General features: G+C 35.6%; 1 protein-coding gene across 9 annotated transcripts in view; it reads right to left on the bottom strand.

The window, feature by feature from the left end:
• Nucleotides 1–17,372, bottom strand: part of BTBD10 (BTB domain containing 10) — an 81,554-nt gene that overhangs the window by 21,611 nt on the left and 42,571 nt on the right. For 6 of the 9 annotated variants that reach the window (XM_055282381.2, XM_055282382.2, XM_055282384.2 and 3 more), the window contains 4 exons: nucleotides 11,079–11,275; nucleotides 8,881–9,166; nucleotides 6,609–6,711; nucleotides 3,129–3,249 (listed from right to left, as the gene is read on the bottom strand). In XM_055282381.2, the coding sequence (XP_055138356.1) occupies nucleotides 3,129–3,249; nucleotides 6,609–6,711; nucleotides 8,881–9,166; nucleotides 11,079–11,275 (707 nt within the window). The remainder of the gene's footprint in view (nucleotides 1–3,128; nucleotides 3,250–6,608; nucleotides 6,712–8,880; nucleotides 9,167–11,078; nucleotides 11,276–17,372) is intronic. The other 3 variants (XM_063641977.1, XM_063641979.1, XM_063641978.1) reach the window with 1 other exon arrangement.

Raw genomic sequence — 17,372 nt, 5'->3', positions numbered from 1 at the left:
GACAAAAACAAGCAATGGGGAAACGATTCCCTATTTAATAAATGGTGCTGGGAAAACTGGCCAGCCATAGGTAGAAAGCTGAAACTGGATCCCTTCCTTACACCTTATACAAAAATTAATTCAAGATGGATTAAAGACTTACCTGTTAGACCTAAAACCATAAAAGCCCTAGAAGAAAACCTAGGCAATACCATTCAGGACATAGGCATGGGCAAGGACTTCATGTCTAAAACACCAAAAGCAATGGCAACAAAAGCCAAAATTGACAAATGGGATCTAATTAAACTAAAGAGCTTCTGCACAGCAAAAGAAACTACCATCAGAGTGAACAGGCAACCTACAAAATGGGAGAAAATTTTTGAAACCTGCTCATCTGACAAAGGGCTAATATCCAGAATCTACAAGGAACTCAAACAAATTTACCAGAAAAAAACAAACAACCACATCAAAACGTGGGCGAAGGATATGAACAGACACTTCTCAAAAGAAGACATTTATGCAGCCAAAAAACACATGAAAAAATGCTCATCATCACTGGCCATCAGAGAAATGCAAATCAAAACCACAATGAGATACCATCTCACACCAGTTAGAATGGCCATCATTAAAAAGTCAGGAAACAACAGGTGCTGGAGAGGATGTGGAGAAATAGGAACACTTTTACACTGTTGGTGGGACTGTAAACTAGTTCAACCATTGTGGAAGTCACTGTGGTGATTCCTCAGGGATCTAGAACTAGAAATACCATTTGACCCAGTCATCCCATTACTGGGTATATACCCAAAGGACTATAAATCATGCTGCTATAAAGACACATGCACACGTATGTTTATTGCAGCACTATTCACAATAGCAAAGACTTGGAACTAACCCAAATGTCCAACAACAATAGACTGGATTAAGAAAATGTGGCACATATACACCATGGAATACTATGCAGCCATAAAAAATGATGAGTTCATGTCCTTTGTAGGGACATGGATGAAACTGGAAATCATCATTCTGAGCAAACTATCGCAATGACAAAAAACCAGACACCACATGTTCTCACTCATAGGTGGGAATTGAACAATGAGAACTCATGGACACAGGAAGGGGACCATCACACTCCGGGGACTGTTGTGGGGTAGGGGGAGTGGGGAGGGATAGCATTAGGAGATACACCTAATGCTAAATGACGAGTTAATGGGTGCAACACACCAACATGGCACATGGATACATATGTAACAAACCTGCACATTGTGTACATGTACCCTAAAACTTAAAGTACAATAAAAAAAAAGAACAAAACAAAACAAAAATCTGATATTTAAAAAAAAAAAAAATTCTAGTTTTTTTCTATATCTGCCAGTCACCAAAATTCAACATCAAATTATATAAAGATTAATTTAAATGGTCATATGAATAGACACAAAACTCGAAATCAGGGATCTATAATGCTCATGGTTTCAACTAAAACTTTTTTTTTTTTTTTTTGAGATGGAGTTTTGCTCTTGTTGCCCAGACTGGAGTGCAATGGCACAATCTTGGCTCATCACAACCTCCACCTCCCGTGTTCAAGCAATTCTCCTGCCTCAGCCTCCCGAGTAGCTGGAATTACAGGCATGCACCACCACATCTGGCCAATTTTGTATTTTTAGTAGAGACGAGGTTTCTCCATGTTGGTCAGGCTGGTCTCGAACTCCCGACCTCAGGTGATCTGCCCGCCTTTGCCTCCCAAAGTGCTGGGATTGCAGGTTAAACCACTGCACCCAACCCCTAAAATCATTTTTTTACGATGTGAAAAAACAGCAACTTTGGGCCAGGCACGGTGGCTCACGCCTGTAATCCCAGCACTTTGGGAGACCGACACGGGTGTATCATCTGAGGTCAGGAGTTCAAGACCAACCTGGCCAACATAGTGAAACCCTGTCTCTATTAAAACGAAAAAATTAGCCAGGTGTGGTGGTGGGTGCCTGTAACCCCAGCTACTGGGGAGGCTAAGGCAGGAGAATCCCTTGAACTCAGGAGGCGGAGGTTGCAGTGAGCTGAGATTGCACCACTGCACTCCAGCCTGGGTGACACAGCGAGACTCCATCTCAAAAACAACAACAACAACAACAACAACAACCCAGCAATGTTATTCAAATGTACAGTTGTATGTTCTGGCTGTCCAACAATCTATTGGACAGTCTATTGGGTCTACTGTATTTCCAAAGTATACCTACTACATCTTTACTCCAGAAACCTCAGCTCTTAGAATTTTTTGTATTACCACGTAGGATGATATACTGGGCACTATGGAAGATACAAATAATTCCCCAAAACAATACTATCTACTCTTTGTAAATCATTTAGTTCATTCTTTACTACCTATTTCCACTGAACTCTTCCACGATCCTCTAGCCCACAATCACTTCCCCTTCCTCTGAACTTCTCCAACCACTTAGGTGTTGGCTTAAGTACCTAAGTCAACATTTGATACTTCTCATACACTATTTTGACTTTTTTGTGCATAATCACGTCTTTTCTCAGGGTTGGCGTAATAATGGGAGTAGGGGTGCTGAAGAAGTGGTGAGAGAAGAATACCAATCAAAGAGTTGGGATTACAACGTTCTACACACTGCTTTGAGACTATATTTGAAGTTCTTAGATGAAGTCATTTAATCCTATGTATACATGAGGGCTAGACATTCAATCTAGGATCTTTAATGATAGGTATTGTTTTTGAGAATTATTTGTGTTTTCCATAGTGCTCATATTATCATATGTGGTAATACAAAAAATTATAAAATTTTGGATGATATGATCAAAGAAATGAAGCCAAATGACCACACTTGACCAAAGCCAAGGATCCAAATCTAGGAGATAAAACTGGTAACAAATAAATAATATAGAAAACTGTCTAGGAGGAAATCTGGGTTTGTCAAAAAAGAAAATTATTAAAATTGAAAAAATATTTGGAAAATTGCACAAGGAAATTATCAAAGTCTTTGCAAACTTTCACTAATAATCTTTGTGGTACTAAAATGCTTTATAATTCAATTAAATACTTTAAGTATAACTAGGTAAACTGCACTAATTTCAGGCTTTTTGTTCCAATATATTATAATTCTACAAACCACTTACACACAAAACATCATACTTACTGAGATCTCTACATTTAATAGTGCTATATTCAAAAGAGATACAAAGATAGTCACATGCTTCTCTCAGTTCAGGAATAGATATGCCATCAGGACAACGGATTATTCCTGTTTTATAGTAATCCTGGAAAAAGAAAAGTAAAGAAAGCATAAAATATCTGGAGCACAAGGTAGCCAAAACTTATTATTAAGGAAGGGCTGGTAACATTTTCAGAAACAGTAGAGAACTCAGACATGTCTGAAATGTGGAAGTTTAAACTTAGATGAGACCTCTACTTTTCATTTTACCTATAAGGAAAATTCAGGTCCAAATGAAGACTTAGCCTGTCATAAAATTATTTAAAAGCAAAGGTAAGATTTGAACATAGGGCTCCCTGTTACCTAATTCATGTCTTCTTTATGACATCACACCAATGCATATGTATTTTCCTTGTACAAGTTATATTTCTATAAAACCATCATAAAGTTTTAAATGTTTTTTAAAAAAGTAAGGAAATTGAATGATATGTTACCTTAAATACTACCTAGATAATTTAACAAAATTTGAGGTTTTTAGTACAGAATTATAGTCATATTCAAGTATTAAAATATGTAAAATAAGACATACCATTAGATATTCTTCTTTCAATACTACCCTTTGGTGATTCCATATTATGACAAGCAATATTAATTATTTCCAAAATCCACTTAACAGGTTGTTAAAGGACGACCCCAAAATCACAGATAAGTTACTTCAGAGATGAGTGATAAAAATTCTTTTCAATTCCACAAGGGGAAATATGGACAGCTAAAAAAGCTTAATTTTTCCCCAAAATTAAGACCTGGCTCGGCCAGACACCATGACTCACGCCTATAATCTCAGAACTTTTGGAGGCCGAGGCGGACAGATCACCTGAGGTCAGAAGTTCAAGACCAGCCTGGCTAACACGGTGAAACCCTGTCTCTACTAAGAATACAAAAAAATTGGCCAGGCGTGGTGGTGGGCGCCTGTAGTCCCAGCTATTCGGGAGGCTGAGGCAGGAGAATGGCATGAACCCAGGAGGCGGAGCTTGCAGTGAGCCAAGATCACGCCACTGCACTCCAGCCTGGGCGACAGAGCAAGACTCCATCTCAAAAAAAAAAAAAAAAAAGAATACAAAAATTAGCCGGGCGTGGTGGTGCACACCTGTAATCCTAGCTACTCAAGCGGCTGAGGCAGGAAAATCACTTGAGCTCAGGAGGCAGAGGTTGCAGTGAGTCGAGATCGCACCACTCCACTCCAGCCTGGGCGACAGAGCGAGCCTCCATCTCAAACAAACAAACAAACAAACAAACAAACAAACAAAAAAAAGACCTGTCTCTGTCTCAAGCTTCCTGAGGTTCAGAACCAAAGTAACCAGTAACACAATTTCTAAGGTTGCTGGATCAATGGAAGTGAAACATCGTCTGGTACTTGTACGAATACTCACCTGATCAAGATCAACTACTTTCCCTATCTGTCTTCCATCACAGAATCCTCCCTTCCCTCAAACTATTTAAGAAAACCGTATTTTCAGGCTGTGGCACAAACGGTCACAAACTATCAATCAAACCTTTTTTTTTTTCTTTTTTTTTTTTGACACAAGATCTCACTTTGTTACCTAGGCTGGAGTGCAATGGTGTGATCTCAGCTCACTGCAACCTTCGCCTCCTGGCTCAAAAGATCTTCTCACCTCAGCCTCCCAAGTGTTGGAGGCCGAAAGAATAAGGGTGCTGACCAACTCAGTATACCACTGGAGGCTATATGAGCAAACAGCAAACTGTTCTCATGAAAGCAGGTTGTTGGCAAACTGACAAACTGCATCTGCCGCCGAAAATGAATGCTGAGGGCAATCACGCCCCAGGCGCAGTGTTTCTTGTGACTATCTACAGGCACAACTGAAGCCTGTTAGCAATCATGTGAACCTGTGATAAATCAAGCAGCTGGCCAACAGTGCCTCCTCCCTGCTCTTTCTCTCCAGTAAATACAAAGGGGCTGTGGAAGTTCAAGGCCCTTGCTCACTAGAACCAAGGAGCCCCCGACCCCTTCTTTAAAACAGATTATCTTGTCTTTGTTTTCATTTCTGCGTTCATCCCCCTTCATTCAGTCCTGTAGTAACTGTCACATCCCAAGTACCTGGAACTACAGGCGTGCCACTACACCCAGCTAATTTTTGGATATATTCTTTTGGTAGAGATGGGGTTTTGCCATGTTGCCCAGGTTGGTCTTGAACTCCTGGACTCAAGCCATCCACCTGCCTTGGTCTCTTAGCGTGCTGGGATTATAGGCATGAACCACCACACCCAGCCTTATGAACCAAAATCACTGAATTTAAATTACAAGTAGGGACTCTGTATGATAAAATATTAAAAAAAAACAAACGGTTAAAACCTCAAAAAAAAGTTTTAAAACAAAGACGTCAGCTGGGCACAGTGGCTCACACCTGTAATTCTAGCACTTTGGGAGGCCAAGGCAGGAGGATTGCTTGAGCTAAGGAGTTCAAGATCAGCCTGGGCAACATGGCGAAACCTCATCTCTACTAAAAATACAAAAAAATTAGCTGGGCGTGGTGGCACACGCCTATAGTCCCAGCTACCGGGGAGGCTGAGGTGAGATGATCACTTAAACCCAGAAGGTCGAGGCTGCAGTTTGCCGTGATCACACTACTGCACTGCAGCCTTGGCAACAGAGTGAGACCCTGTCTGGGGAAAAAAAAAAAAAAACACCAAAAAACTAAAGACGTTAACAAATACATTTTGAAGATGACTTTTAGATGTTTCACGTTGCTAGTTATGTGCAATAAAATAATAGAATCAAGTAGTCATATTCATTCTCAGAAAATAAAAATGATCGATTTACTGTATTTAGGAGAAAGAGAAGTAAATATGACTCCAGAAATGTTACTAAATACCTGATATATGCAAACCTAAGAGATTAATAATCACCTATCCTATCATCCTGAAGGTCATAAAATTCATTTGCTTATATTATATTATCTGTATGTACTAAAATAAAGATGAGAGCACGGCATGGTGGCTCAATGCCTATAACCCCAGCACTTTGGGAGGCCAAAGTGGGAGGATTGCTTGAGCCCTGGAGTTCGAGAACAGCCTAGGTAACACTGTGAGACCTCGTCTCTATAAAAAATGAAAACAAAAAATATTAGCCAGGCATAGTGGTGCATGCCTGTAGCCCCAGCTACTCAGGAGTGTGTGGCAGGAGGATTGCTTGAGCCCGGGAGGTTGAGGCTGCAGTGAACTATGATTGTGCCACTGAACTCCATCCAGCCTGGGTGAAAGAGCAAGACCTTGTTGCAAAATAAAAATATAAACGAAATAAAATAAAGATGAATTAAATGGTATTTAAGGAAAAACAATATCCTGGAATAACTCCAGAGAGATACTCAAATAGAATTCTGCTTCTAATCCAAGTACCTACCAAGAAGGGGTCTTATGATTAAGTCAATACTCATAAGAAACCCTCACCAGAATAGCTCGAAACACAGTGGAACCAATTCCCTCTGCCACCTCATACTCTCCTTTCTCATTGGGTCGTGTAAAGTTATGTTCTCGGCCAGATCCAAACATCCTATGATAGTAAATAATTGAGAAATACGTCAATAGAATACTTCTTTCAAAAGGGAAAATAGATTTCATGTACAAAAGTAAAAAGGAATTATATCATTAAATTTAGTTCAAGAATTTTTATCATTAATTTATTCTGGCAAACATCATAAAAGAAGGAATATTAAAAACATTTCCTTTTTGATGGTAGGGAACACTAGTACAGATTTCCTGTAAGCAACAATAAAATAAATGACAAAATTCAGAAGCTAAAGAGCTTTCCTACCCCTTCTCAGAAAACAACACAAACCAATTAATCTAGGGAAAAAGATGAGTTTTTAATACTAATTTTACCAGGAAGAAAAAAAAAGGGAAACCATGTTATCTGTGCTTTTTCCTTAAAACTGCTATTTTCACTGTACAGTTAATGCCATAATGCAGCACATAATAGCAAGCTAAACTGAGACAAAGTGATATGATAGAGGACAATCAGGTTGTTTTACATTTCACAATCTTAACTATAAACGTAACAAATCCTACTCAAAATTATTAGACTTGCATCCTAGAACTGAAAAACAAGCAATCAAATGCTGGGATAGACAGGAATGAAGAAATAGGACAAGGACAAGTTTAAGAAAATAAATTTAAAAAGCTCTTATGTAAGAAAATACAAATGACTTTATGTTTTTTTCAAGTCATGTTGTTGGCCCTTCAACAGTGGCTGTTTAGAAAAGAGGCATTTCCAAAATATGTCCTAAACAATAAAAAATGTACTCTAGTACTCTCCAGAAAATTTAAAAATCATGATTAAAGAAAGGTGAACCTCTAGATCCTATGGTACGGTTAAACTAAGTATTCTACTCAGTAGTTTCCTAATTCAAATAGTTTTCTTTTTTGTTGTAACACAGAAAACTATGAACAACAAAGCTTTTTATGTCAAAGTTTCCAAAAAAATGCCAACTGCTTTTTACAGTTCCCATGAATATTAATTTTCATCCCCAAAGACACACTTTAGTCAATCGGCATAAAAAGATGAAAAAAGGAGAAAAAGAAGATAGTCTTTCAGGAATCAAATGTCATCATTTAAACTTTTTACAAAAGGGGAAAGCTATTCTTTTCACATCAATATGAACACTTTAAAATGTTTTTTTAGGAAAACATAACAGCCAAAATTTCAAATATCTACTTTTTTATTGTTTCTATATACATTATGTAAAAATATAAAGTATTACTAAGTGTCAAGTCATATTCCTGATAATTTCTGTCGATAATCCTCCCCTATAATACTAAAAATACAAAAAAGCCTATAGTTCAAAGATTTTTTTTCATGATATAAAGCGTAGTGTCAATGCTGAAGGAAAATATTTACTCAAAAATGTATGCAATATCACAATGGCAGCATTTATTCTGTATTGAGACAATGATAAATCACACACACACACACACATTACATATGCAATCTAGTAAAGTACAAGTTTTTATCTGATGTAAACTTCTATTTCATGCACATGCCCTTTCATTTGATAGTAGTGTGAACAAAGATACTGATTTTACAATTAAAAGGTATAGTTTGCACATGGTGAAAAATCAAGTCTATATTGTCTATATCCTTCTTAGACTGTGGTTCTCATAACCGCAAACTTTAAATTGATCTATTACTCTGGACCAGTACAAATCAAAAGATGACAATTATCTCCTTTATTTTGTTAACTACTTGTTGACTTTTTTTTTTTTAAAGTATCTACATCAAACTAACAATTCATGCTGACTTTATAGCTAAACTACCTACTGGGTTTTTTTTCCGCCTTTAAACAACGCTGATTGTTTATATTTTGTGATTGAATGGGAACCCAAGTGCAGGAAACATATCACTGCTAAATTCACCTGGTTAGATTCAATTTACAGTCTCAATCTGTAAAGATATTTTAGTATCCTGACTTCAGTAACTAATATATTTGCTATTTCTACTGGTACCGCAAAGAACACTAGAAATAAAACCAAGTTCAAGCTCTTACTCTATCACTTTCTAAGCTGTATTAACTTGGGACAAGTAATTTAGCCTCCAAAGCTCAGTTCATCTGTAAAACAGAAATGTTACATTTCAACAGAGAATTACTGTAAAACTTAAACGAAAAAATAATGGCAGTAAAAGCACCTTATAATTAGTAATGCAAATAACTGCAATAATACAAACCTGCCCAACATTGTATTTGGCTGTGCAGTAAAAATGGATGGGTCTACAACGAATCTAGTGTTATCCACTATTAGTGTCACTCGTTCTGACGTTCTTATATTCCGAGCTCCTTCTTTTGCATTTTCATATACAAACACCATCTCCCCAGATGTCTTACAGCTACCATCTGAACTTGACTGACTACTGTTTCTGCTGCTGTTCCCAGCACTGCTAATGGAACCATTTGGGGATGCTTTTTGAGGACGCGGACTGCTTGGACGAGAGGAACTGTGATCTTTTTCTCGTTCTGAAATAAAGATGTTAGACGAAGTTACGCACATTTTCTTTTACAAATTCAAGATCTATATATATCTTTTTAAATTTTTGATTTATAAAAGTTGTTTTAAGTCACAGCATTTCTACTTTTCAATTTCAAATAAGATGTTAACAGAACACCATAAACATTCATTTAGTTCCCAGGAATACAACCCAAAACATCAAAATGCTTTCTAAAATCTTTATTAGTAGACTTTTAAAAAAGATGTATAGCTGACTAATGCTAACCCAAACTAACATCAAGACTAAGGAAAATTTTACGTTATTACTCCACTTAAAAATAGAAACCCAAGGAACTGAATATTCTCACAAGTAAAATAAATATGCTTTGAAAGTTATTACAGTAAAAGATTAATAAGAATACCAATTTAAACTGTCCTAATTACTAAAAGGGATAACACTATTCTGAGAACACAAAGTACAATCTTTAGAATCTCACTACGTTAATAAGGGCATTCTAAAACCAGCAATTTATCTCAAAAAAAAGAAGGTCCCCCTTCCCCCACAAAAAAAAGAAAGAAATTCACTAAGGGCAGTAAGAAGTATTTATTTTTTTTTAATGATTTTTATGTCTACCAAATAAAGTGGCTTTAGTAGCTTATGATATATTGTTTTCTTCTCATTCTCATGTTTGTTGAATAAAGCACTGCTACAAATTTTATGATCTATAATTACAGTTTGTAATTTTCATAGGTAGAAAATATTGTTAAAATTCAGAAAATTTTCTTAAGATGTTCTAATAGTCTACAAAAGAGAAATAAAAACCAAGATTTTGTGATATATTTCATTTAGAGACTAGATCACTAAACTTTAAAGGTGACCTAAAAATGTACCGCCATCTCATCAGTTTCATCAGCTTTTGCCAAATTCCTCTATGACTCAAACTACTTAGAACACTCTGTACAGCATTATTGATTATATAATTAGGTTTGACATATCTCCAGAGATGCTCTGACACCTCCCTTTTATTGCCTGTTTCTACAATACTGGTAGCATCCCAAAAGCAAAATTTGCTAAAGCAATATTAATAAAATAATTTATTATATCCTGCTAGTCTACTCCCAGACACTGACTTTTGCGTGTAACAAACTGTCAACTCTATACTTTTGTTGATGTCTGGCTTATAAGTACTAGTCTGACTTCAAGGACCAACTGAAACATTGACAACTTCTCTCATAATTAGACCCTAATATTAATGATTCTTATTTACAACAGATTATCAGAAACTACTGCTGCATATAGTAAGTCAAAGTTTTAATTTGTCCCTTCTGCAGGGGAAAATAAAAATCAGCAAGCTCACATGCTAAGGCACCTCCTCTTCAGCTGGTGTTTTATAGTTATACCATATGTTCACCTGGGGTAATAATAACAATGTTCATTTATAATAATGAGTAGGAAGGAAGGTGAACTAGTTACTAACAAAGTAAAACACATCACACCTTTCATCTATTTTTATTATTAAATTTGAGATATTGTCAAAAATCAGAATAAATAAAGTGATGGCTATTCTACCTTTCAGGTCCTTTGTTAGCATAATAATAACTAAATTCCTATCAATAATTTACTACAAACTATTGTTATATATTTCATAAGACAAAAATTAAATTGAAAACTTTGAAAATCTATATATCACAGTTTCAAAGGCTTTTCAATTACTTATTTTATAAGACTGTCCCAGAGGTTAAAAATACACATTAACTTTGCATTTAATAAGCTGTTTTTTCTTTCACAGCAAGAACCAAGCTCAACTAAAACAGAAACAATTGAATAGAAGAAGCTAATTTTACTCTGCAGTATTAGGCACAATTCAATGTCATTACTACTTTAAAAAGGTAAATGCATGTTTTTAAGAACTGTTAGGAAGGTTAGTTGATTTTACATACCAACATGGTGCTGTCGTGTTGGAGAAGTCACATTTCTAATACAAGGAGTGAGTTGAGACTCTGTTCTTTCATGAGATGAATCTCGTGATCTGTCACTTGACCTTCGTCTATCTCTTGATCTCTCATGTCCCCCGCTAGCACCATGTAGACTCATTTTGGTGTGGTCAACTCCTCCTTTAGCAATACGCGAGGAAGTACTGATAAGTTAGAAAGGAAAATTAACCATAAAAGCAGAATATAAGATTGCAAACATTTTAAAAGAAAAACCCGAGTAACATAAAACTAGTATCTTGAAGTGCAAAAATCAAATGCTACTTTCCAATTCTGAAACCTAATTTACCTCAAACTTGTAGGCTTTAAAAATTCTAGAATAATGTGTCTTTGAAGATCACATACTTGAACTCAGTTTTTTATGAACGAGAAAACTAAAGCTTAGAAAGGTTAACTAACATGAGTTAGTAGAACTTGTAGTAATAATAGTAGTAGATCACTTAGATATCTTAAATGTTACTCAAATGTTCTTTTGATTTCCTTCATTGTAGGGGAACAAGAGAAGGCAAGAGCTTCTGGAACTCTTAAAAAACTGAGGAATGGGGCAGAGAAATTGGTCTCCCTGCCAAACAAAATAAGTCTACTTTGAGTTGAGTCTTTTCAAAACACTATGATTTTTTTTAAAAAGTTTTTCTGAAAAGCATTTCTCAGCCAGGCACAGTGAATCACACCTGTAATCCCAATGCTTTGGGAGGCCAATGCAGGTGAATTGCTTGAGGTCAGGAGATCGAGAGCAGCCTGGCCAACATGGCAAAACCCTGTCTCTACTAAAAATACAAAAATTAGCTGGGTGAGGTGGCACACACCACCTATAATCCCAGCTACTCAGGAGGCTGGGGAACAAGAATTGTCTGGGAGGTGGAGGTTGCGGTGAGTCAAGATCACGCCACTGCACTCCAGCATGGGTGACAAAGCGAGTCTCTGTCTCAGGAAAAAAAAAAAAAAGAAAAGAAAAAGAAAAGCATTTCTCTGAAAAACCTAACTAACCTACCGACTCTGACTACATAAAGTCACAGAATTTTTAAAAACTTAAAAATATCTTATATATAATAAACTTCTCCACCAGAAGTGAATAACTCCGAATGCTGACTAAAATAGTCCAGTTTACAGAATATTTTAACACAATTATGTATTAAGTTACACATACTATAAGCACAATGCTATGCTAAATGCCAACAGAAAGAAGCTTCCTCAGGGGCTCGTTTTCTAAGTGTAGCAATAATACATGAACATGCAGAACTTTAAACAATTCAAGAGTTATCCCAACTTCCAAATATAAAACTACTAAAGAGTTTCCAAATACGTAACTACTAAATGGGTATTAGATAATAAACGCTTCAGGATCTCAAAGAAAACAGACATTGCTATAGAGTAGCCACTAGTGTATCACTAGTGTCCAGGCCCTGACAAATAGATAAAATTTCAATAATTAGAGTACACTGCAAATAAGAAAACTGATGGTAATAAAAATAATAAAACCAGACATAAGGCAATTTGGAAATTTACTGTTAGCATGTACTATGGTTCAAAAATATTAAAGTCCTTTTTAGAAACAGAAGGAACTTCATGGCTTTACAGTAAAACTGTCATCTAATGCTTATTGCTTGGCATTTTGAATGATAATATTCTGGAAACTTAGGTTTCTCATTTGTAAAATATAGATTATATTTATTTTCTAAGGTGAATAGGTGAATTAAATGAAGTATAATAAGTAAGCTGACCAGCAATGTACCTGGCAAAACATAATTACTCATGAAATGTTAGTTTATTTAGTTATGACAGATGAGGATATTAAAGTCCAAAACTGCAAGACTTGCTCAGGGTCACATAGCATTTAGTAGAAATGCTGGTAACACTATAACCTAAGCCTTTTGATTCATTCCAGTGCCCCTTTCATAATATTATACTGCTCTCCTTTAGCAAAACCACGAGTTAAAATTTAATCTTGGTGATTCAGAAAACAAAATCTTTCAGTGTCTCAGGGTCATCTCTTTGGTTGATTTTATTAGCTTTAATATTTTTTGTTATTTTGGTGGTTTCTTTCATTATAAAAATCAGTCATCACCTTGATGTAACAGACTACCAGGAAAGAAGATAAAGTTGACTTTGTATTTATCCTGAAAGTTACTTCTAGGGAAATAAAGGCAACCTAACAGCCTTTATCAGTTATTTGTTTCTCATAAACCTACAGAGAAAAATTCTACTCCCACCTTCATTCTAGTGAAAAAAAATCAGAGGACAGCTGCATCAATAGAACATAATATTTTCTTTCAAACAGAACAAATCAAAAGATCCTACTGCATTTATGTTTTTAAAAAATCGTTAGAGTAGGAATACTGGAATTTCTGGCTCGTTTTTAAAGTAGGAAAAAAGGAATCCACACTAAATAGAACAAAGATCATATATAGAAAAAATAACTCTTCAAATTATTCTGGTGGCTAAGTTTTCATCATTTTCAGCTACAAGAAAGCACATTATCTAAATGTGAGTCTGGTAATTTAATGGACAAGGTACAAGCACAACAAGAAGTAAGACCAATACAAGCTAAATGTTCAGTTTGAGTAAGGGCCAAGCAGACTGAGTAATTAAAAAAGCGTTTTCACCAGACATCTCTGTAGCCGAAAGACTAGACACTGCTAAAATATTGGCTTCATTTCTAAACCACTTAGATTTTAAACGAATTCAAAAGGTGTCATAATACACTTTCATATCTTCTTTCAATTCACACATAGACTGAACCCTGAATCAGACCTTCAAAATCAGATGTCATGGAAGACAAATTATGTCGTACTATATTTAATTCAATACTTTTAGATTAAGAAAGCACTCGAAAGGCAAAAACAGTTAATATGTACAAAAGAAAATGAGGATAAGCAAGTTCAGAGGGAAGAGCTCTGTTTCAGGCTGCATTGAAGAGTTTGAGATTCATGAACTAAGGATAGGTAAGGACATGAAGACTAGATTAGCCCTAATATCTTATTTCCAGCCAAGATAGAATAGCAAGGACTGAGTTCACACTCCTGTCTGAAACAACCCAAGAAACCAAACGGAATATATGAAACAACAGTCTGCAAGACACGGCACATCAGGCAATGAAGGAGAACAATCACTGAAAAATGGAAAGCAAATGAGATATGCCCAACAATTGTCCCAAATTACTATCTTGACAGCATTTGCAAAGTAAACACAGAAAGGGGAAACACAAGCAGAACCCAGTGGACTCTGAATGAAAGACATGGAGCTGAGACATTGGGATAAGAGATGGCTAGAGTTCTAAGGGAAAAGTACCAGAGAGGAGGGTGTAACACAGAGAGAAAACCTCAGAAATTTGCAGAGTCCTCCCTGAGTACTGAGCTGGATACCTGTCACACATGTGAGGACACTATGAAAAGAAGCTGGGGAAAAAAACCAACTCAAAGGATTAGAGGAAATAGTGCCCAGACAGCACTCATACAGGGCCAGGAATAGGTCCTGTTCCCACTAGTTCAGACTGGGAAGCCTAATAATTTATAGGGCATTGGGAAGAGAATTAGAAGATTCTAAAATGGGAAATAATTACAACTAGACTGAGCACTGTTCCAGTTCCCCTAACAAATTTTAACATCAAGACCAAAGGACCACACTGTTTCCATATAGCTAAATCCTAAAGCAAAGCTCAAGAATATTTATAAGTATAAGAAATATCAAACACACAAATGAGGTAAAATTTACAATGTATGGCATCCAATAAAAAATTATCAGGCATGCAAAGAAGTGAGAACACATAACCTACGAGGAAAAAAAAAATCAAGTGAAATAAAACGTGAACTGACACATATGTTAGAATGAGAAATAAAAACATTAAAAAGTCACTATAACCACAGCCCTCCAAAAAGCAATGTAGAGACATACAGGATTAAAAAGATGTAAATCAAGCTTCCAGAGATAAAAATGTTTACATGTGAGATGAAAAGTATATTAAATGGCCCTTTAAAATGACTATAGTTAACAATAACTTATTATATATTATCAAATGGTTAGAAGAGAGAACTTTGAATGTTCCCAACATTTAAAAAAAAAGATAAATGTTTGAAGTGATAGATATACTAATCACCCTGACTTGCTCACTACACACTGTATACATGTATTGAAATATCACTCAGTACCTCTAAATATGTATAATTATTACATGTTATATGTCAATTAAAAATAACTTTAAAAAAGAAAAGCACACTGAATGGAATTAATGGGAGATTATACATTATAGAAGAAATGATTATCAAATTTGAAGACAATGCAATAGGAAATACAAAAAGAGAAAACAGAAAAATAAACAGCATGAGTAAGCTGCAGGTCAATTTCAAGCGGCCTAATATAGGTATAAATGGAGTCCATGAAGGAAGTGGGAAGGAAAAAAAGGGAAGTAATATCTGAACTTTCTCCAAATTTGGTAAAAATTACAAACCCACAGATTCAATATGCACAACAAACTCCACACACACTTTAAAGAAAAAAAACGAAAACAAACCCTGTCGACCTAGGTTTGTCACAGCCAGTAAAAACATCTTTCAAAAATAAGAAGGATCTGTATTGATTTGTTGAAAAAAAAAGAAAGTACAGACATTTTCAGGCAAAAAAAGACATATGAATTTATCATGAGAAGACCTGCACTGCAAGAAAAGTTAAAAGGGAGTCCTTCAGGCAGAAAAAAAAAGCTAATGCCAGATGAAAATACGAATCTACACAAAAAAGTGAAGACTACTAGAAAAAGTAACTGCATGGAAGAATATAATTTTTTTCTAATTGTTTAAATCTCTACAAAAGATTAAACAATAATGGTAATAATATAATATGGGGCTTATAACATATACATATAACTAAAGCAGCACAAAGTCTGGGAGAAAGAAATGGAAGTATACTTTTGTAAGGTTTTTACACCACACAAACAGTATAACATCACTTGAAGGTATACTGTGATAAGTTACAGATGTATACTGTTAATACTAAAGCAACCACTAATATAAGAAAACAAAAGAAATACAGTTAATATACCAAAAAAGGAGACAAAATAAAATCATAAAAAATTGGCTAATCCAAGAGGGCAAAGGAAAAAAGGGGTTGGGAGGAAGAAGGAAAAGGAACAAATGGGACAAACAGAAAATAAATAACAGGATAAGACTTAACCTTAACCATGTCAATAATCACATTAAATACAGATAGCCTTAGCCATTTAGATGTAAACAGTCTAAACCATAAAAGGTGAAGACTATTAGATTGGATATAAAAGCTAGATCCCCAGCCTGGCAGATCACTTGAGCCTAGGATTTCGAGACCAGCCTTTGGCAACGTGACAAAGCCTCATCTCTATAAAAAATACAAAAATTAGCTGGGTATAGTGGCGCATGCCTGTGGTCCCAGCTACTCAGGAGGCTGAGGTAGGAGGATCACTTGAGCCTCGGAGGTCAAGGCTGCAGTGAGCGGAGATCACACCACTGCACTACAGCCTGGGCAACAGAGGGAGACCCTGTCTTAAAATAATAATAATAATAATAAGCCAGGTCCAACTATATGCTATATGGTACAAAGAGATTCAATATAAAAGAATGAGGAAAGATACACTATGCTAGCACTAGTTCAAAGAAAGCAAGAGTGGCTATATTAATATCAGACAAAGCAGAGTTCAGAACAAAGAATATCACCAATGTATTTCATAAAGATAAAGGGGTTAATTTATTAAATGCACATGACAATCCAAATGTTCTTCTGCCTCATGAGAGAGCTTCAAAATGCAGGAGGCAAAAACTGATAAAACTATGAGAACTAGACAATTCCACAGTTATCATCAGAGATTTCATCACCTCTCTCACAATATTTAACAGAAAAACTACACAGAAAATCAGGAAGGATTGATGAGATTTGAATAACATTATCAACTGACTTGACCTCATTGACATTTACAAAACACCCAAAAAGGGCAGAAAAATCATGCTTTTCATGTGCACACAGAACATTTATCAAGATAGATCATATTTTGGGCAATAAAACAAGTATCAATAAACTTAAAAGAATTTAATCATACAAAGTATGTTCTCTGATTACAATGGAATTAGAGTAAAATTCAATAACAGAGATATCTAGAAAATTCCCAAATACTTGGAAATTAAATAGTATCTTTACCTAAACAACTTACAGAGCAATAAATAAAAAGGAAATTAGAAAATTTTGAACTAAAAGAAAGTGGCAAAAACCCCAAGATACCATAAT

Source organism: Symphalangus syndactylus, chromosome 6 (assembly GCF_028878055.3).
Source record: "Symphalangus syndactylus isolate Jambi chromosome 6, NHGRI_mSymSyn1-v2.1_pri, whole genome shotgun sequence".
In the NCBI taxonomy this organism is placed as follows: Eukaryota; Metazoa; Chordata; class Mammalia; order Primates; family Hylobatidae; genus Symphalangus; species Symphalangus syndactylus.
This window is presented reverse-complemented; position numbering and strand designations above follow the sequence as displayed.